At 37.0% G+C, this 23,087-nt stretch overlaps 2 protein-coding genes across 4 annotated transcripts; both read left to right on the top strand.

Annotated features, from left to right (window-relative positions):
- Window positions 1-11,879, top strand: LOC111332292 (RYamide receptor). Of its 3 annotated transcripts, XM_088739068.1 has the most exons (3): window positions 1-378; window positions 8,444-8,566; window positions 9,294-9,428. In XM_088739068.1, the coding sequence occupies exons 1-3, from the start codon at window positions 129-131 to the stop codon at window positions 9,332-9,334; spliced, it is 414 nt and encodes a 137-aa protein (XP_088595194.1). In that variant the 5' UTR covers window positions 1-128; the 3' UTR covers window positions 9,335-9,428. The 3 variants fall into 3 exon arrangements, with proteins under 3 accessions (XP_088595194.1, XP_088595192.1, XP_088595193.1); XM_088739066.1 differs by having other exon boundaries at window positions 8,444-11,879; XM_088739067.1 differs by lacking the exon at window positions 1-378 and adding an exon at window positions 2,310-3,464 and having other exon boundaries at window positions 8,444-11,879.
- Window positions 11,880-18,720: 6,841 nt separating this feature from the next.
- On the top strand, window positions 18,721-20,510 carry LOC111320173 (neuropeptide FF receptor 1-like). The gene is made up of 2 exons (XM_088739070.1): window positions 18,721-18,882; window positions 19,270-20,510. Exons 1-2 carry the CDS (start codon window positions 18,768-18,770, stop codon window positions 20,148-20,150), a joined length of 996 nt encoding a protein of 331 aa, XP_088595196.1. The 5' UTR covers window positions 18,721-18,767; the 3' UTR covers window positions 20,151-20,510.
- The last annotated feature ends 2,577 nt before the right edge of the window (window positions 20,511-23,087 follow it).

A 23,087-nucleotide genomic window follows, 5' to 3' on the forward strand; every position in this document is an offset into this window, starting at 1 on the left:
GGTTTCTTTGTCACTTTTCAATCAACACTCTTCGACATTAGATTCTTAAGACATCGTTAGAGGACGCTTCTTTTCCATCAATTGAATTTGGACAGGATTTTAAGGAGTAGTTAAACATCTTTTGAAAGATGAACGTATCAGCCGCTTGGAATTCAAAGTCAATCGCTAATATTAGTTCAAATTCCCCAATTCGACCTCATCACGATAAAGTTGATTACTTTGTTAGTGATGTTTATAAATTCATATTTGGTGGAATCGCTGTCGTATCCTTCCTTGGTAACCTTATTCTCTGCGTCGTAATGTGCAAAAAGCAATCAATGCTCTCGAAGACGTACAACCGACTATTGTTGAGCCTCGCCATTACAGATATGCTGACAGGTAACTATAAGAGTTTCATGACTAATGTAGTTACAGAACTGTGTTAAGTTTTTAAAATTTTTCACCAATTTTTTGCCCATTTTGACATCTCTACGACAACATAAAAGAAAAAGAAAAACCAGACATATTCTGCGACTTAACTATTCAAAAATTGTAGATAAAAGAAAAGAAAGAATTCGAAAGCCTTACAACTTTCAAAAATAAATGTTCATGTATAATTATATATTGATGAGTTTAGCTGTATTTACTGTGGCTGGCTTTCTTCTCCGTTGAAAAATGCAATTGAACAATTCCATACCTCAAAACAATTTAAAAATAGATCTCATGTCAATGATGAAACTGCCTATAATCCAAGCACAGTCTTAGACTAGGTTTACACTAGAGGAAATTGTTCCGGATTCATGAAGAATCCGAAACGTTTCAGTACCGGATTCATTCTGCCGTTTACACGAAAGTGGACGAATCCGAAATAAAAACTTCCCGGTTTGGTCGTGTCTCCGGAGATTTTGAATCCGGAATTTAAAGTGGGAACTTTGAATCCGATAACTTTTGAATTCGGAAAATTTTGTCGTGTAACCGCTTTTTTTCTCGAATCCGGATATTATTTCCACCTGCAATCTTTTGAGTTTGCGGTGAAACCAAAATGGATCTGGTGCTAACATTGCTGGCGGTCTCCGGTTGCCTAATCTTGTTGCAGGTTCAGGCGATAAATTTTATCATGTGTACCGCAGTATTTCTGAACAAATTATTATTGCAAGGAAGTTTAACGTCAGCCACACTTAATCGCCGAAGACGTAGACTGCTTGGCATCTGTCCAACTCAAATTTGCCTCAGTGGCATCTGGATCTACTCTAGCCTTTTTTGGGGGAGGCATTTTCACTTTGTCGATCGAACGACGAAACAACACTGGGCTTGGTAACCATTCCATTTCGAATGTTCCCGGAGTTGTCGTTGTGTGTAAACGGTCAGGAATCCGAATATCCTTTCAGTGTAAACGCCTACGAATCCGAATACTCCAAAATTGATGAATCCGGAAACATTTACGAATCCGGAAAACCCTCCTCTAGTGTAAACCTAGTCTAAATTACTGAAGACGTGACCAATAATGAGTAAAACTGTGCATGAAGTAAAGCTATGAAGAGCAATGGTCAGACTTGTACCTTTGTTGTCAGGCAGATTAATTAATTAAAAAAAAAAAACCAAAGTGTCTGTGAGCAACTCAACTCTGAAAATATATCATGAAAGAGTAATGATGTGCTTTTCTGAGATAAAAGACAACTGTCTCATATCCTAAAGTGCCAACAGTCAAAACACTTTGTTCACATAAAATGCTTTCTGAGATATATCGTCTCGAGGCAGAAAACTGACAGAGGTTTGTCATCAGATGAAAGCGGGAGAAAACCTTGTAAACATAGTATCATCGCGTTACAGCGCAAATTTTATTGAGTGACTGCGAGTCGAAAAGTGACAAAGATTTGGATCGCAGCGTCTAAATTTGAAGAATTTTGCAACCTGTGTAGTTAGGTAATGTGTACAGCCACCCACTTCTGAACTTCCTTTGAACTAGCTAACCAGCGAGAGCTCGGTATTATAAAAATTAAAACATTCAGGGAGACCATGGAGCCCTCATACACTGGTCAGCGGATTTAATTAAAAGTTAACAGGAACTCATGGAAGGAGCAGGTGAAGGAGACACCTTGCAAGTACTACCGAAACTCACTACACCACCTCATTTTCTGAGTAAACATGACAAATGATCTCAGCGGTGAACTGTATTTCTAGATGAAATTAGGTAAAATGGGTAAAATGCAACCTCTAGAAAGCCCAGAAGTTTAAAGTTGAGCAAATTGTTGTATTTCGAGAACTTTCTAACGCTTTTCATTTTGTTGGGTGTCAAAAAATTCGGTTGTATTGGTGCTTAATCTTGTTAGACATTTCCTTTTTCAGTTTTTTTTGGAGAATCGAGTCTGTTTCAACAACTCTTATCTTTAGCTTTTCATATAGAGACAGCAAGATTGTAATTATTAGCTATGTACAAAACCGTCTACTAACTCTGTACGCCCTGATTGGTTACAAGCTTTATTAAACCACAAAACACGTAAACATTTCCTACACATTTTATCACTTCTTTTAAATGCAATCAAAGTTGTACACTTACTGAATTCGATAACAGAGAAAAGAGAAGAAATTCTACTTTATCAAACAGCACAGTTTTAATCAGTTTGATAGAAGTTTCACACCTGTCTCTTTAATGACAAAAATTTTGTATTTCCTAGCTTAAAACACATTAGCAGACAGAAAATGATTTCCAAGGAGCCACATGAACCACTTAAGTTCAAGTCGCACGTGAGAGTAGTCAAGCTGTCAATTCGATAGAACTGTCAGTAAAATTATTGGCCATAAGAAGTTATTCCGGTAGAACCCTCTGTCCTAATGTTTCATCAGTTAAAAAGAATTGAACAAATGATAAAAAGCTTTACATACAAATGGAAGGAAAAGCTCCGATTCTAAAAAGAACCAAATTTTGACTGTACACACATCTCGGTTAAAGTTAAATTACAGAAATATGGTCCCGAAAAAATTTATGAAATATCACATATCCAACTTCGGTAAAAAAAGCCAGGAATTTATTGTAATAAATTGGAAGGAAAGAAATCAACCGGGAAAAAAAAAAAAAAAGCAAGAAAGATCGACGGATAACCAACTATGAAGACCGTTTGGACAGGTGTTTCAGAAACAAATAAAACAGTTGCTGCGCTCTGGTCTGCTGGAGTCATTCCGTGTTTGTGAAACAGGGTGTATAGAGGTAGAAAATTACTAACACATCGTTCTAAGGATGAACGCAGCAACGGATTTGAGCACAAACTCATCTTTTAACGAAAGTTTCTCTCTTGCATCTCGTCAACATCACGACAAAGTTGACTACAATGTCAAGGATGTTTACAAAATTACTTTTGGTTGCATTGCATTTGGGTCTTTCCTTGGCAACATTCTCCTTTGTGTGGCAATTTGCAAACGCCGAACATTGCTTCGAAAGACTTACAACATGCTGGTGTTAAACCTTGCCGTTACAGATATGTTAACAGGTTAGACAAATCGAGCCTTCTCAGTTACAGTATATTATAGGTCATGACGATGTTTTAGGCACGTTCATTGATTTTTGGTGTGTATTTTTGGGGATGATAGGTGTGTTTCCGATGTAAGATAGACGTTTGATGCAGCAAATGCTCACACCCTATCAAAATGGGGTGAAACTCAAGCAAATCACGGAATTTGAAAGCCTCTTCGTTACTATGTTTTGATTTGTTTCGGTGTTTTTTCGTTTGAGTTTTTCGCATCAAGAAATAAACGAGCTGTGAACCACAACTGTTAGATTAGAGAGAGGCCAAGAGCACTGATACAACCATTTCAAAAGAAATACAGAGCATTATTCATTATACATAACGTTGTAACGTTGATTCTACAGGCGTGACCGCCTTGTATTTGTTTGGTACATTTAAAATCAATGGAAGATTTGTATCAACATTTTATTACGTCTGTAAAATCGTGAGACCTCATATCCACTTTTCATAAAAGTAAATTACGTGATAGGCAACTTAATCAGAAAAAAAAAAGAAAAAGGCCGGTAAAAAAAGGTATAAAAAAAGAATATGTTAATTTTTATATTTGAATTAACAATCCTTAAAGGCAGAGAATTCCATTCGCAAATGGTCCCAAGAAAAAAAGGTGATCTTCATTTTGACATTATCAGTTTTTAAAAAGGAGACAAGAAATTTGCATGGAAAGAGAGACATTCTGTAATTGTTGCCAAATATAGTAAACCACTTTCTGATTCGAATCATTCTAAAAACTAAACGACAATTAAATATCTAGGGCTATTTTGCCGATGACCTTTCTTGAATTCGAGCCGAAAAAAGTTTTGAAAAGTTATGTCCTTTGCAATGAAGGCCGTTTGTCTCAATACAAACATCACTGGAAACGTTTCAAAGAACTATGATAAGTCAAAGGGAAACGAACAAACGAACAACTCGAGGTATCGGGGGCAGCTTATGGTATATATCTAGATAATATGTTGTATGAGCAATGGCTTTCAGTTCGAGTCAAAAGAATTGGAGTGGGCATGCGCACGGTTCAGCCGTACTCTGATCTCGCTCTGTCAAACATCACTCTGAAATTGTCAACTGAATGAAAGACCATAGGTTTGTTTTTCATGTTCTGTTTACGCTCGTGAAATGCAGCCGGCTCCTGTTTACATATTTACCTTCACCCATTTGTTGTCGCTTTGATGAAACTTTCAAGAAAGTGTTGAATGTCTCCAGAGTAAGATAAAAATGTTGAAAATTTCGGTTAAGATATTTTGAAATTTAAACTGCATTGTTGAGTAACAAAACAACTCGGCAAATCATACTTTTCACTGTATTTTTGCAGAAGTGTGAAAACTTTATCCAAAAACCCCAGAATTGTCTAATACATAGCCTGTTAATTTCTCGTCTTAAAATTCGTGCAAAGTCAACCGACTCCCCACCGTCCTATTGACTGCGTCATCTGCTTAGTTTTTGACTGACTCACTGGCACGCGGCTGCCTGAAGGCGGGCTGCATGACTTGCTGGCTAACTGGCTGAGTGACTGACCACCGACCGATCGACCGACTGGCTGGAACAGTCGCACCTACTCATTTATCGCATCGAATGTAACGATGAGTGGACAACCTTTTCTATTGCTAACAACTCGTGAGAAATAATTCAGATTCAAAGAAGTATTTAGGCTCGTGCTTTGTTGACATCATCCTGTGTGCTCGGAGGATACAATTGTTATTCTTTACACACAACTGGGAAATTTGTCATACAATTATTACATCAGAAGCAACCGTTTTAATTCAGAGTCAAAGGTAGCAGGTGATTCCTTTTCCACGAAAAGAACCGTAGCACAAACGTGCTTCCTCACTTTATAGAGATTTACATCCTATTGTAATTTGTTGACTCTTAAGACCAAATCCCGAGATATTGTGGCTGGTTTAATACGGTCAAGCAAACGGCTGCAAACAGCCGATAAGTTTCTGTCAATCAAAATGATTCAAAATTTGTAATAAATGATCTCGACCTTAACTCATGGGAGAAAATTAATTCGTGTAATTCAGCACTTTTTCTAGCTCTACATGCAGCCACAACAATGACTCGGGGAACCTTAACCTTAAAAACAAATTTCTCGAGAGGTAACGAAAGTTCCCTGCACCCGTCGAACCAATATCAAAGAGAACTTGATATATTTCGAGTTCTTTTTGGAAATATTGCAGTTTTCTCCTTTCTGGGCAATGTGTTTCTATGTGTGGCCATCTACAGGCGTCGCCAGTTGTTACGAAGGACTTACAATATTCTTATTTTGAATCTTGCTGTCACAGATGTGTTCACAGGTTTGTTACATGTACTATAAGTATGACACAATTTTTCACATTCGAATTCAGTGAGATATTGAGAAAAGCATGGTAAAATTTATGATTACCGTTAGACTGTGTACAAACCACCATCATACAAGCTAGAATTTGTTTTTGCTTTCCATTTCTTGGCTAATATTCTAAATCACTTTTCCTCAAACAAAACCTACTATTCAAATATCATCTGCAATTTCGATTTATAATTGTTTGAAAAGTACTTTCCTCGCAAAATACATTTCATATTCATTATTTCATCAGCTAGAACGCAATTGTCATCGCTACGAGAGTAGAGTCCGGGTTTAGGATTCGTCACCCATCAATTCAGAGGGGATCAGACAACGAGATTGTCAGCAGATGGCTTCGATTCTAATAACTAAGGACAATGAGAACTTCTTAGTACTACGCCTCGCAACCCAGTTAATAGCGCTTTTTATCTCTTTATTTAGATGAAGTCAATCTTTAATTTTTGTCATCTTAAGCCAAGATCAAAATTAAAATTTCCATTCATATTAGTGAAGTATAATGAGAGCTAAACTTCGACGCTAATCGGCAGAAAGAAAAAGAAACATTCGTAACCATCAACTTTTTCTCGTCAAAAAGAGTAGGACCAATCTTTAATGGCAGATTCAACTTAAAAAAAAAATATGTATCTCGTTGACTTCAGTGCATAATAAATGCGTACAAAAACGTCAAGAAACTGTCACACGTCACACTAGCAGAGCTCAGTTTTGCAAAAGGATTGACATGTTCAGTCAGTCAAATGATGATGACCCGTGACCAAAAAGTAAGTTTATTAAAAATATCTGCCATACTGAGATCTACAAACAAGAAGAGGTGAACATGAAGTAGCTCAAACCATCACTCTTAGGAAGTTTGTCAGTTCCGTAAATCAGGGTCCATAATACTGAGCAATCAATTACTTTGAGCTTCTCAAGCGATTTAAATCAATGCCAGTGAGTAATGTGCATATCTGGCAACTTTTCTAACATCCGATGAGTTTTAAATTTCTGATCCCATCGCAGAGCCTTAAATGTAGCGGGATCAATCTCTTGAGAATTACGACGTCGTAAAAGTCCTATTTATTCAATAATTTTTTATCAGTTAGTTAAAAATAAACCTATCTTTCCTTTTACTGGAAGAGCTAAAGAACAAAAATTTCGATAAAACTACCTCTCTCAGTCATTAAACGTAGGAGATGACATGAGTAAAAACGAATACAAATTTCTTGATCCCACGCGGTCCCTACCATTTCCTCATTCCCATTGTCACACATGTATATAAGTTCTATCTCGCGGCAGTGATCTTTATGTGGGTAGGGCTATTAAATATTTGTTCATGGCCCAAAGTGAAATTGTTTAGACAGACTTCTGTCGCATATCAATCCTCTCAACGGATTTCATTGCGACATGTACAACGGGAAATTTCTTTCAGCAAATCAACGTGAGCCATACAAACCAGTTGGCAGCTTTACAAACAAGAGATATTGAAGACATATTTGTCTACCGACCCTAAAACGACGTTTATTACGAACCTTCCTTGAGACAACTTGAATTTTTTGCTGCTTGACGAAATTGAGTATAATGAACAACGTATCTGCTACATTTGATGCGGGTGCAACTAACCAAACTGTCCACAGAAATATTTCTGTTGGAGCTAAAGACCACAGTGTAATAATGAAAACATCGTTTGGATTGATCGCAGGCCTTTCATTTTTTGGCAACTTGCTTCTTTGTCTGGTCATTTTTATGAAGCGCTCGATGTTGAAAAAAACATACAATATTCTTATTTGTAACCTGGCCCTGACTGATATGCTCACAGGTACGTTTCAATAGATCAGTTGTACGAGTATGATTTATGCCTCTCTTTCACAGCGTCATACACAACAACAGTAAATGTGACACAAAGTGCAGTTGTATTGATTTAGTTACAAAAACGGTAATCAATCTATTTCTAATAGGATTTTTGTTATCAATGTTTTCCTTTTGAGAGAGGGAAAAATGTTTCAAAGCTTCGAGAAATTGCCATGCAAACACCTTTTTCTGTTATTTTTTCGATGTATCTGGGTCTTTGACGTATATGTCAGCCTTGTAGACCAAAGATTTGTTCAGCCAGACATCTTTCCAGCTGAATAAATTTCATTGCACCCCATGCGACTCCCAATCGCTGGAAATTGCTGAAAAGTTAGCGAAAAAGATTGTGTTTTTGCTTTATAAAGTTAAAGGTTGTATTCTCGCTTTCATAGTTTTCGGAAGGGTGACAGACAACATTGGCCAGCAAATAGCGTTTGGGTAAATATCTCATTTTAAAAAAAACCCAAAATGTTCTTAAACAAACTACAAACTCCATCAAATTGAAAAGTCTGAGAAGTTACATCTTCTCCCTTTTGTTGGGACAAAACAGATGTCGCACTTCTCAGATAAACCTGCACTTATCTCTAGTAAACATCGAAAACTCAAAGAACATTTTTCGTTAGAGCTACAGATCGCCAAATTTTCATTTGGTTAAATGAAAAGGACAAATAGTAGGACAGACTAAAACTACAATCACTTTGATGACACACACAAAGAGTAATTCTTTGACAGAAATAAAGCTAACATAATGATGGTGATAGTGATATTTTGATTTTCTAAACAGGGATCTTCCTTGTTGTTACACCAGACTACTTGATCGACAGGAAAAGCTTTCCCTACCCTATTGGACTTGGAGGAGAGGTTTACTGCCGTTTGATTGGTTCAACCTACATTCTGTTTATCTTTGGTAAAGCTTCAACTTCCACGATTATGTGTCTAGCTATAGATCGTTGGTACTCTATAGTGAAGCCCATACGTTACAAAACAGCTTTCAGTAAGCGACGTTTGTACCTGTACCTTACTTTAATCTGGGCCTCTGCCGCTATCACTCAAATCAATGAACTCTTCATCACCACAATAGAAGATGCTGTTTGCACCTTCGTTACTCCATTTTACGGAGAGCGGACTGAACGGATCCTAATTCTTCTTCACGTGATCATCACGTTCTACATCCCAAGCATAGTCACTTGGATAACCTTTGGAGACATTTGGTTGCACATGCGCCAACCCAACATTCGCCGCCATTTGAATTCTCACAACAAGGCCACCAAACGGTTACTGCGCATGTGTGCACTGGCAGCCTTCTTTTTAACATTATGCTGGCTTCCAACAGAGACATTTTTTATTTTATACAAGTTTGAGATTCTAAAACTTCCCTTTGAGTTCTACTTATTTACCAATATTTTAGCCATGTCTAACTCCTGCTTAAATCCATGGATTTATTGCCTCAGTAATAGAGAATACAGAAAAGAGTTTATCCGACTTCTGTGTTTCTTTAAAGTTAATACGGAAATCACCAACCCCAGTGCGTGCTTCGGTTTGGGGCGAAAAAGCAGATCACGATATTCTCTTTCAGTTAATCTTGACCAATCAAATTCAAATGGTAATTTACCTGCCGATCCTTCTGTTATCAGGCTTCGTTGGATGCAGCAAGAGACCAGTTTGTCATCCATGACGTCTTTCAGCAACACAGCCTGTCTTGATGCTAATTCATCAGAATCTATACCGCACGGTCTGGTCTTCCTGCAGGACAATAACAACATATAAACGCTTCCATACGTACAGCAGTTATTCGGAGAGTTTGGAAGGACATTTTCCGTAAATATTTCGACCAGAGAATAATGGAGAATAACCTCTGCAAACCCTGAATATTATATCATGGTTGTTTAGCTGCAAAGGCACTGTGCAACTCTGATGGTGTAAATGCAGAGACATTGACTAAGGTCAACACTAGTTCCTTAAGTAATGGGCGTATCCAGAATCTCCTTATTTTATTGTACAAGAGCCTGTTTTTCACTCATTTTCCAGCTTATATGAGAGGTATGTTTTCACTTCGGTCCTCTTCTTATAATCTTTGCGGTAATTACATACTGTCACTTAGAAAACATAGAACAACTAGTTATGACCTTAATTCATTTTTATACTTCTCAGCTAAGCTATGGAATACACTGCCTGACTATATCCGCATGAGTGCATTTAAAGACTTTAGAAAGATAATCCAAGACCATATCTTTGTATAGTCGCTCCTGCTTATCTTCACTTTTCTGTTAATTTCTACTGATATGTTACATAATTCTATTTCTAAATACTGTGTATTTTAGTATATTTTAGAATAGTTAGTATTTTAGATCTTGTACAGATATATGTATGAATATATATATAGATAATCTCCATTTTATGTTTTCTCGAAGATATTAGCTCCAACAAGCTACTCTAAAATTCGAGACGAAATAAAGTTTATGATGATGATGATTTCCATGAAAAAACAAACAAACAAACAAACTAACAAAAAACAAAAAACAAAGAACAACAAAGCAAGAAAAAGCTAACAATCCACCTATATCATGATTTTACAGTAGGTCTCTGATGATAGCAAATAACCAAAACAAATCACGACGTTCTAAGGCTAAGAAATAAAAACAGTCAAAGTTGAGTGAAGCTACTGGGAAGATTTGAGGCCTTAACTTTGGGAATTCTGTCCATACGGCCAACAGCGCTTTTATTGTTTTGGTATCTCTTTTCAATAAAGATTTAGAAATGCAAAGACTAGCAAAAACTTGCACTCTGAACGTGCAAAGCGATTCAATTCGCGCAAAAGTATTTGTTTAATTAGCTCGTAACATATTTATGCTAATTTAGTGTTACACCTTGCCACAAACTTCATTTTTTATTTCTCCTTGACAATGGCGTCATGATGACACCGAAACGTCGGTTTTTATCGTTAGTTTTTGCTAGTCTTTGGTATCTCTTTAACCTATAAAAAAATATTCTCAAAAATAAAATTCGATTCTGACGCCTCTTCATCCTAAAATCGAGCTTTAAAGTTCCCGCTTCGGCCACGCCCAATGAAGTTCACCACGTCGGGAAAGATTGGTGATGAGTGACGTCACTCCAGGAGCGTCTCGAACGTCGTGTTGCAACTTTGCTTGACAAACCCATTACTTTTACAACACATCTATCAGGCATATTTATGTCGCCGAAAACTCTTTACCTTACTGAAAAAAACAGTGAAATGAAACATTGGCGGGATTTGGCGCGTTCCTGACTTGACGTCACGACCCATTCTGAACCCAATCTCTTTTTTGCCCCGACTCACAGTCACCTTCAATGGGCGTGGCCAAAGCGGGAAGTTTAAAGCTCGATTTCAGGGCGAAGACTCGTGAGAATACTTTTTTACATGTTAAATACATACCAAAACTATAAAAACCTTGTTGGCCGTATAGACACTTTAATACGGCACTACAAAAAGTTTATTATCGGAACACCTTTGACATCTAGTTTCGACCCATAACTTACATGAATGGTTAATTGTATACATAAGTTGTGGAGTAAGTTAAGTAAATTTAGATCGCAGAATCTATGGTCAAGAGAGAACTAAATCGACAGAGTGTTTACAACTCTCAGACTACGTTGGCTTGGATTTCATGAGTTGCATGTAAATAAGTTTCTTAGATTTAGATCAGGAAAGTATTGTTTATTTCATGTTGCTGACATCTGATCCACTTTGAAATTTTGTAGTCTCTGTTTCTGCTGGCTTTTAGATTAAAATCACTCATTTTTCTTACTCAACATCTGTTACTCCCACGGGTTAATAGATATCAGTGACTAAATTGAACGCAGGTGATATTCAAATCTGTGTCTCTTTCACCCAGCAAAAATGTGGTTTTCTATGAAGTCAACATCCATCATAGATAAAGGAGATGTTGTAATTATAAAAAAAATTTAACATGTCTGCGAAAAAAAAGAACCTTGTCTTCAAATATTACTTTCTGTAGGCAAAATTATTTATTGGAAAACAACTTTCTGTTCAATATATGCTATATTAGTCAAAGCAATGACGCCATCACAGAATGTTGGCGGAGAATAACAAAGGGATTCCTTGGGAAAAGTACATGGGGAAATTTCCTCTCATAAAGTGATGTTTGAGCTCCCTGTCGATGTAATCTCCGATATGTACAATACCAGATCCATTGATTTGATTAAAGCCTACATTAAGTGTGTCACCAGCCTCTTAAATCTTACAATGAATAATAACATTCGCACATTGGTGTGTGGTTTCCATTTATCTTCAGTATAAAAAGCGCCTGAACCAACCTTTGTATTTTAATCTTTGTCGTGTTGTGCTTCAAAAAATGTATATTTACGTTGGTGTGTTGGTCGCACATTTATCCATTTATCTTAAGTATAAGAAGCGCCTGTACCAACCTTTGTATTTTAATATTTGTCGTGTTCTGCTTCAAAAAATGTAAATTTACGACGCGCGACTATAAAATTACCGAATTTACCAGCTGCATTTGACCTTCACTGTATGAATTTCCTTAATGCACCAAACAGCGAAGGAAATTCAAAGAATTTGTTTATTGCGTAAACGAAAACAACAGAGAATGTTCAACAACACTTTAACTTCGGGAGTTACTGACCAAACTGAGAGAGACTCCATTTTCAACGAAAATGACAAAATTTCCGATAATAGAATGATTGCAAAGGTGTCATATGGAATAATTGGGGTTCTCGCCTTCACCAGTAACTTGGTGTTTCTTGTCGTCTTGAATCGGAAAAAGAAGAGCCTAAGAACCTGTTATGATATATTGATAACCAGCTTGGCAATCGCTGATATGCTCACGGGTAAGAAAACTAGCGTGTATTGTGTTGTTAGAATCCGTAATTCTAAAAATAGTAACCAGTCCAGACTCATCATCGTTTTAGTGGTGATGGTAAATTTGTAAGAAACTGATAAGTATTAAGAATTTCATTCCTTGAAAAATTTATTTTTATTTAGGAAAAATTAGAGATGTTACATTCACAGTAAGATGATTTTGGATACTGAAAGGAAACTCTTTTCATTTATCACGTTTTCCTCTATTTCCTCCTTTTTATTCTTACTCATGTATGAATGAGGAAGGCGGAATATTCATCGTCATTTCTTCTTGATAATGTTTCAGGTCTGTTTATAATAGTCACACCCAACTACGTCATAAGCATGTCTATGTACTCAGTACCAGAGGGCATAGCCGGTGAGGTATTTTGTCGAATCATATTTTCTAAATTCTTTATTTTTACCTTTGGAAAAGGATCGGTGCTTACTATCACGTGCCTCGCCGTCGAGAGATGGTTCGTCTTATTAAAACCATTACACTATCAAAAGACCTTTGCTCAGCGGAAACTCGTCAAATACATTGGTTGTATCTGGTTTGGCTGCGCTTGCCTGCAGAGTTATAAGCTATTCTACGTAAAGTACTTCCAACGTTCATGTTTTTTCATTTCTTTGCCTCTCGCAAAGAGTCAGGAGACTGCTCTGATAATAATTTACGTGTCTCTCACGTTCTTCCTTCCGACTCTTATCACATGGGCCGCCTTTCTTCATATATTTTTTGAAATAAAGAAGTCTAACGCTCTCAAAGAAAATCGAGGAAAAATAAACAAACGTCGGTTACTTAGGATGTGTGCCATTATGTCTCTAATGCTGACAGTTTGTTGGTTTCCAACAGAAATTTGCTATTTGATAAACCAGTACGGATTTCCTATTCTAAACTTTGGTACTCCTTTTCGCGAGTTTACAGTAGCGCTTGCTCTGGCAAATTCATCTTTGAATCCTTGGATCTACGTTATGTCTAACAGAAAATACAGACGAGCAGTAATGACATTCTTTGCTCCATGTTAGCAAGATAACAGTCACATATGATACATGCGATTCGAACCACGAGTGTCTGTTGATGGTGCATCTGACCCAGAAGTAACTTTCAACGGTTTCAGTTACAAGTTAGAGCGGTTTGACAAAGAAACAACACAAAACCTGCAAAATGATAATAATAACATGAATCACCTGCTGCGGAAGAAAATAAATAACGTTGTAAATAACTTTCAGATATAATTAAGTGCAATCATTACTTGTAGTTGTAGTATTTTTCAGTGGTAAAACAATCTTCATCATCATATGAACAAGGCTGTTAAAAGCGTTAATCACAGATTAGCATCCGTGATTTTCGTGGCGGAAAAACAGCAAGAAGGGAACAGGGAAATGTTGGCGTGATAGCAATACGTTGAGCCTTGCGTGACAAACGCTTCAGTGTGTTACATAAACACTAGTATCAGTTCACTGCCCGCCTCGAACGTCTTCGGCAAATAACTGTTGACATTGTAACTGTTGTTAAGTTGGTTCGACATTAGTGACGCGTAAGATCAAAATGCCTTTATAGTACCTCGTGCGTTGTTGCTTGAGAGAGAGTTAATGCGAAAGAGTTATCTGCGAAGTTAATTACTGCGTTCATTTGCGACTTCTATTCAGGCCTACAGAGAGGACAATCGGCAAGCGTATTTTTCTCTCCCCTCGTTGATTTCGTTTTATCATTTGATCGATTATTCTAAGGTGTTTGCGCGCTCGTCTTTTCTTGTATTGTTATGTAATAATTATTGCAGTAAATGGTTTGAACCCAGGGGTAACATGTGAAAGTGTAGTGTGATCGTCCGGGTGAGTGTAGTCCTAAGAATGACTGTTGTCGGTGGTACTGAGTGACGTTTCGACAACCTGTGCGGAAGTCATCATCAGAGTCAAGATGATGACTTCCGCACAGGTTGTCGAAACGTCAGTCACTACCACCGACAACAGTCCTTCTCAGGACTACACTCACCTGGACGATCACACTACACTTTCACGTAATAATTATTGTTTTAGCTTAGCTCCGTGTAATGTCGCTTAGACTAGGTTTTTTTGCCTGTATTTTAGTTTGACATCAGATTATTACTCCGCAATAAATCGCATTGGAATCACAGTTATACGTGTCTGTTCTCGAAATTCAGTGCATCGACGTCCTCGTGAGAACTTTGAATTGCGAAATTCCTACACTGTTAAACGCCTGCATTCACAGACATACAGGAATCTACGACTGAATTATCCGGCTATATCAAGTCCAAATTGAAGCTCAATTTTACACCAGAAAACTCGATGTGTTCAAACATGCAAAGAAAACAGACACAATGTGTTATTTGTAAACAATTTTGACACAGAAAACGGATACGATTTTGAAACGAAAGCACAGCTGTAACTTCCAATCTACCCTTACTTTGCAAGGTTGGCTTACTGTAATGGTTTCCTGGTCGAGTGCTAGCTGCTATAAGTTGCTTGAAATTCCGGATTCAACGAGAGGGTGCTTAGTAAAAGTATTCCTTGATGTCAGAGAACGACGATCTTGAGCTTTTCACAAAATTCAGCATATTTCCGTGCGGAAGTGATAAGCTTCAATTATTCTTTATATCCCCCACCCCTCCCCACACTAATTCCACTTATCGTGAGTTAAATGAATAAAGGGGGTAGGTTTCTAAAGAAACTGTGGTGCTGCATCGGTGGGGGTAACAAGGTCATTTGGTAATATCAACTAAGTTGAAAATTGTAAATTGGCCACCGTAAAGAGTCAAAAAGCTGACGTTTCGAGCGTTAGCCCTTCGTCAGAGCGAATAACGATTCTTAGTTATACTGCATGAAGAACATGTTATTCGAAAATTTGCTACATACAATATGCGACATTCGGATTTTGAAATATTGGCAATTTTCAAAAATGGGCTGTGAGCTCAAAGTAAAATGAAGTGAGCCTGTTTTAGACTTAAACCACACCTCAGTTATCTGCTTGCTTTTAGCATGCTTTCTTTCGCACTTTTTATGCAAAATACAAAGAGTTAATTGTCATATAACTTGAATACAGAGTGATGTTAAATTCACTCATCCAGATACTGAGCACGCGCGAACCATCGCCAGATGACAATTTACTGTCGAAAAAAAAAAAAACAAGACAAAAAACGCGAGAGAATTTAATTTAGAGAAAAAGTCTTTAGTTCCTCTTAATCAGACCGGCTGTTTTTGGCATGTATGTTGCCATGCTTCCCAATCTTATCATCTGCAAGGCAACCTACGCTTAATTCATACATTGATAATTAGATATTCAACTAAGTGGATAATTTTGAAAAGGGCTTCAGTGATTAAAAAAATTATTCGGCAAATTCGAGGCGACAAGCTTTTCTAGGTGTAGCTGAATGGATTTCAATATCTGGCTCTTTACTCATTGTCAACAGTATGATTTATCATTGTTTTTCATGACATAAGATATTGCGAATTGAGTAACCAAAGTAAAATATTATAAATTGATAATGGTCGATGTCAAAATAATACTCATCGCTAAACATAACTTCCGTTTATTCAGTTGGCCCGAGTCTCTCCATTTTGGAACATACGCCTCTGACAGGGCATCAAATTCTTAAGTATTATCTTGTTCAAAGAATCATGTAGGACAAAAAACCTTGGGCAGTTACAAGTGTGTAGAAAAAGAAGAAATGATCGAGACAAAATTATTACTGGTTCAGCTGTTGATCAATCAGGATGGCAGGCGGGTAACTTTGTTTCTGAATAACACTCACTAGGTAACCCCCTACTACACTTTATCAACAAAATCTCAGAATGATCCTCGATTAGGTTTCGGTCAAATTAACCAGATCAAAAACTAAAAAAATCGTTTCCAGTTTCGGTTCAAACGAATGTTTTCTTACAATTCTTGCCGAACAATTAGCATAACAAAGTGAAGAAAGAGCGCCACCTTCCTCCTTTTAAAAGGATTGTGTAAACAGAGCAAAACATATTACTTTAGAAAAAGCAAATTGTCCGGTGAAAGAGTTTATTCTGCACATCCGATGCTCGGGGTTAGAGCCATTTTCTTGAAAGGGGGGATCCTAAACAAATTAGTAATGAAAAACACTTGAGACATATGAACATCGCTGCTTGTAAATCGCAGATGCACATTGGAAGTGATCAATTCACGTGAGAGTAAAATCGATGGTGTTACCGTCAATACCTTGCAGCTAAACAGTTCTTACGGTAAGCTAGTTAGGCGCATTATCATTTGATCAGGGGTATGCCTGTGCACTTGTATCTATGGTTAAAACTGAGATTTTCCCCTTCTTCTCATAAACAATCAATCAACTTTTCCCCTTCTTCACCATTATTCACCTTTTAAGAACCATCAAGAGATCCATAAGAATTGTGAGATATCGAGTAAAACGTTGTTCATCTATTTGACTTGTAGTCCGTGACCTCGACCCTTGTAAACAAGCGAAAGGCAAACACTCTCTGAGAGTGAAAATATATTAGGTAACATAAATTGATTTCCATAGGCATGGCAATTTTGGATGAGCGTTTGAATATCATCAGTTCATGAAAATATGGAATATTTTGAAGATTTCGTAAAAACCCAAACAGACCGAAAACTCACATAAACATTGCAAAATAACAGTTCTCTTGGTACGCGAAAATACCGAAAAAAGACGTATAAGTGAGAATGGATTGGCTTGTATCTAATTACCTTCTACAATATGTTTTTCTCAAAGCCAACTAGCTTTCTTACATAAACGCAAGACAATGGTATAGTCAATAAAAAAATTCGATTAAAAGAAGAAAATTAAAAATGCCACGGCGAATTTTATGCTCAAGGATATGCCTGAGAACAAAAAGCTGTCGTAGTTTTTCTAAAAACGATAAACTTAATTAGAGAAACAGGTGTATATCACGGTCGCTGATAGCTGCTTCATATTAAGTTATTACTTAAAGTGCACCTAAACCCAAAAATTTTTTTTCGCTTAACGAAATAAGCTTATTTTTTGGAGTATTTCTGTGCAAAAATTTTTTAATTTGCTTAAATCTTAAATTTTCTGTGCCTAGTCAAAATACGGAAAATCGGCCGCCATCTTGCCCCACGACCGAGTTTAAAGAGGAATGGCTCTAGCGGATAATGTGACGTCAAATCGAGAACACGAAAGTCTGCTTTTCACACATTTTCACTTGTTTGGGAAGGTTGTGGTCGATATTGTCCGAAATATGCCGACCAGGTGTATTGTATGAGGAATGTATGAAGCGTGATACCCTCTTGCAAATTTCGCACGTTGCTACATCCTCCTATAACACACTTAGTCGGCATATTTTCGGAAAATCGACTACAACCTTCCTAAACAAGCGAAAATGTGTGAAATGCAGACTTTCGTGTTCTCGATTTGACGTCACATTACCCGCTAGAGCCATTCCTCTTTAAACTCGGCTGTGGGGCAAGATGACGGCCGATTTTCCGTATTTTGACTGGGCACAGACAATTGAAGATTTGAGCAAATAAAAAAATGTTTGTACAGAAATACTCCAGAAAATACGCTTATTTCGTTAAGCGAAAAAAAATTTTTGGGTTTAGGTGCACTTTAACTAGAGAGTCGCTTGGGGAAGCTTCAGTCCGCGAGAGGTACTTAGCTTCCATTTTCCTAGGAACATCAAAAGCGTTCAGCAGAGGTAAAAATGAAATTAAAAAAAAGAGAGAGAGATTACTGGCTGGGACACCATCACCATGTCAGTATGATGGTGAGATTCCCAGATAAAGGAAAAAAGAACGACAAATTACTCTGCATGAGTTGTACTTGATATCACTTGTTACGCTAGAAATTACTGATTATTTGAGTAAATAGTTCAAAATTTAACGCAAATGAACAGCTTTCAAAGCCCCCCTTTGTTAGTCTGGTATTACGCTTCTTGAGAAGCTACTCTAACTTGGTCAAACACTTTCCAAAAAGTATTACTAATTCATTTATAGATCATGGGTTTGGGGTCTGTCACTTCGTATTTTCTGCCAATTTACGGCACTTGTTTTTTTAAAAGAACACTTTCTACATGTAAAAAAGTTATGGTGTTTTAAAAACATAACATGAGCAATGAAGAAGCCATATTTTTAAAGATATTGACCTACAGGTGTTTTCTTGTTATTTTTTAGATGATAGACAGCAACAGATCTGATAATTCGACCAACAATTCTACATCCTCGCCTCTGACTTATTCCTTCCTTTTGCGGATAGCATTCGGAATAATCGCACTCATGGCGTTTGCAAGTAACGCTCTTCTATGTGTGGTAATAAAGAAAAATGGTAAGATTGTCAAGTCAGCCTACAACCTACTTATATTCAGCCTTGCTGTTACTGACTTGCTGACAGGTAATTTACTGAGTTTATATTCCACCGATGTGGTTATATAAAAACAAGACACACTGTCTTAAAAAAACAGATTACATATATACGTGTAAACATCCAGAAATATTGATTTTGCGTCACGTTACTACTTTTCTTTGAGCCCGAAGGAAGGTTTGTCTTAACCCAAATGAAGGTCAAATATTCAAAGCACCTTCCCTTTTTGAAAAAAACTCAGCTCTGTTTTTCACGAGTAAAATATTTCTCCGTTGAGTTTATTTTAGCATATCAATGTTTAAAGTGCATATATATTCATTTGTTTTGAATGTTATCTTTTACGGTGTTTACGGGTTAGTATGAAAGAATGTCAATTTTGTAAGTATAACTGCAGTTTCCTGTATTTTATATTAATAGGAATATTTCTTGCGGTTACACCGAATTACCTGATCGCCCTCGACTCGTACCCAGCACCACCTGCAAAGTTGGGTGTGATCTTCTGCAAGATCATTGGTTCCCAGTATTTCGTGTTCCTCCTGGGCAAAGTTTCTGTTTTCTCAGTTACAAGTCTCGCCTTAGAGAGGTGGTTCTCCGTGGTAAAACCTATAAAATACAAATTAGCATTTAAGAAACGACGAGTCCTTATCTACCTTTGTATCATATGGTTCATCTGTCTGCTATCACATGTTTTTCTACCATTTGGAATGACTCTCGACAAAGACAAACTCAGGTGCATTTGGGTTAGCACGGACCATCCCCAAAAATTCTTAGTAGTCACATACACAGTTGTGACATTTTTCATCCCAACTGCTGTCACGTGGGTTACGTACTTACATATATCTCTGTCGTCAAGGAGTTTTCCTGGAAGACACAACAAACGCGTCAGTCGTACTCGATTCAAGCTTCTACGCATGTGTATCATAGTAGCGTTATTGTTAACTCTGTGTTGGTTTCCAAACCAGCTTTACTTTGCTTTATCAACGTTTGAATTCGTGAAGCTCGAGACACCTTTTCACCACTTTACGATAGTCTTAGCCATGTTTAATTCATCAACCAATCCAATAATCTATTGCTATACCAATCAAGAATATAGGAGAGGATTTGAGTCCATATTGTGTCCCCTTTTTAATTGTTTTCTTCGGAAAAAAAAACGAAGTTTTACTTTAACTCACAATCAAGGATTGCCGTCGCAAGAGAGGAACACAAATAATCAAGCGGAGATTTTTGACGGTGGTGTTTTGCTGGGGTTTCATTATGTTAACCACGGATGTGAACCGCAGCTGCAAGACTCCAGATAATAATTCTCAGCAGTGTTTGCAGTAATAAATTCATAGCAACACTGTGACAAAGTACATTCATCAATGCTACTCAGAAGTCTTACAAGAGGTCTTTCAGCGAATGACTAATTTGTTGCCATTATTATAAGTAATTTCACTTAACTCAGCAGAGCTTTTTAAGGCTATCGACTTAAACATTTTGTAAAACATCAACCATAATCGTCTCGTTGAACGTGCCAGGGACTTTATTCTTTTTTCAAGTCAGTGTGTTTCTTTCGAGTAATATCATAATAGTATTACAGTTATGAGAAGCAGGCATATAATGAATTCACCGGTTATGAAATTTTGAAATATAGGTTTGTCATCGACACATACGATCAATCTGGCTTTACTTTGATGAAAAGGGTCTGTCTGACGTAAAGGTCGTAATCACGAATTTACTTAAATGCTTTGGCAAACCCTAACGAGACTGGCTTTGTATTTCCTGATGTCAAAGACAATTGCACTTCTTGCGTACTGAACTGTCGGTTCTCGGAAAATTACTTTCTGCATGAAAATGATCAACGATTTCTCTCTACGCTAAGGTTGCAAGGACACTTGATTAATCGCTTCCACGTAAACTGCTTCCAACATCAAGTTCCTCATTTATCAGTCTTCAAGACGTAACTGACGAAATTGCTTTTGTTTCCTGACTAAATTATAAGTTTACTTCAATTCAAACTGGTTTACGTCTATAAATATTATTTCAGTGTTTATATCAAAACCTTAATGTTGATTTCTTAGTTAGGTGCACGGAATGATTTTGTGACTCCCGCTGATGAATGTGACAAACTTTCACAAACTTTCACAAAACAGTCTGGCCGACAGAAATCTTTAAATCAAACAGCTCAAACCAAACGAGTCACATGTAGAACCTAAGATGTTTTACAGCATCGTTGGACTCTCGCCTTTTTTGGAATTTTTTTTTATGAGCTGTTATACTCCCACAACGTCAGTTCTTGCAGTCATCATATTATCTCCTCAAATTAAGTCTGGCTGTTACCCATTCGTTGACAGTCTTGAGTTTAGTGAAATATTTCGCGAGCATCCTGATCAGCGATAAAACATACAATGGACAAAGCAGCGGACAAAGTCTCGCGATCAAGCTCAAAGTTGTCGCTTTATTTTCTTTTTTTATTGCATGGCTATGACTAATGACAGAAAGATAATGATAATTTAAAAAATTGATACGACTGCTCGAATCCAGCAGTTCACATGGACTTTGCACAACTAAAACTGATGTGCACCCGATATAAATTAGAACTCCTATGTGCTTACTTGAGCGTTCACGTCAACAACTGGACTGCGCAATCACTATCATTATATTAATCACTATGTATTATTGTCTAGAGGAGCATGCTTCCCGGGTTGGATTTCTTTTTGCTAGAAGACTGAAGAGACAAAATTTTATCGTTCGTAACACCCGACGTAATTAAAGTCATATGCACGAGTGCCGTTGTAGTTTTCTACTAACCATTTGCTGGTTTCCTGAGCATAGTTCTCGCCATGCTAAACTTATGGTAAATTCCTGGGTCTGCTACTTCAAGTCAACAACTAAGAATACATGATAGGATTCAAACAGCCGCTGAGAAAACGGTTCCTAAAGAGGGCTGTTTTCCATTCCATCGCTAGTAGGAACGATATCTGTGAAGGTGTATCGCATTTACTACGATTTCAGCGCGTGAACAACAGGTTTACCTTGAAAGATGGGTTAAAAAGAAAAACAGCTAGAAAAGAATAAATATTCCCACCACTATCATCTGACCGGTTGAATTTGCTAAGGCTTTTTGAAAGTCCATCCGAAGTCAGTAAATTATCATAATAATACTGCTTTTACTCGCAAATTGTTCTAATTTCCAAGATAGAAACAAAACTAGAGTACTGTACCATATTAAGTACCTGTTATGTTAATCCTTGGGAGTATGGATGCTAAAACAAGTTTGGCTGATAAAATATAGCACAACGTGATATTATAGCCATGTAGCAAATAGATCATGATTGGAAAAAAAAATCTGTAAAACTGAAAAGTGCTATGAGAAATATAATTCAGTTTTAGAACCTGTCCCCAGGTATCAGAAAGTTAAAATTCTATTAAAAGATATGTCAGCTAATCAATTTTGATATATGAATGCGACTCGAACAATAGTCGATAAGTCAGTCTTTAGGTCAACGTTTTATCGATCATACTAATATCCATTAAGATATTTATGGTGGCTTCAGCAAGCGAACAAATGTTTACGTTGTCTAGTATAACATTATAACTATTTTTCTCAAAGGAAAATATCTGAAGAACAGAAAAATGCCTTCCAACCTTCTCAATTAATATCGCTGTAACTTAATAATGTAGATATATCAACAAAGTTGAAATGGTAAGTTGGCCACCGTAACGATTACAAAAGCTGACGTTTCGAGCGTTAGCCCTTCGTCGAAGGGTATAAAGTTTCTATTCGCTGTAACTTAAGCTATTATGCTGGGGATATATGCCCTTCATAATATGCTGAGTAATGTAAGATATTCCCCTTCGTCCTTTCTTCACTGCTTTAATGTTACTCACTAAGCCTTGGTAAATCATTACAGTTAATAAGCCAAACTAATATATTATTGATCACTCAAATTATACTCGAGCTTACTTTGATGGCACACCATAATAAAAGTGATTTGTTTCATCATTATGTAAGTAATGTGACATAACCGCACATAATTCATACTTCTAACAAAAATAACATTCCTTCAGTTCTTACAAAGATAACGTTAGCTCAATTGAATTAAGCCTTGTTCTTTGGCTAAGGGGCTCAATTCCATAGTTTTCCTCATTGAATTAAGTTGGAACAACGACACGGTGAGGTTGCTATGACGAGCAATTAAACGCAGATATTATTAAAAGCTCTTAGTCAAATCTCACTTTAAGATATTTTATGT

This window comes from Stylophora pistillata, chromosome 11 (assembly GCF_964205215.1).
Source record: "Stylophora pistillata chromosome 11, jaStyPist1.2, whole genome shotgun sequence".
Taxonomy (NCBI): domain Eukaryota; kingdom Metazoa; phylum Cnidaria; class Anthozoa; order Scleractinia; family Pocilloporidae; genus Stylophora; species Stylophora pistillata.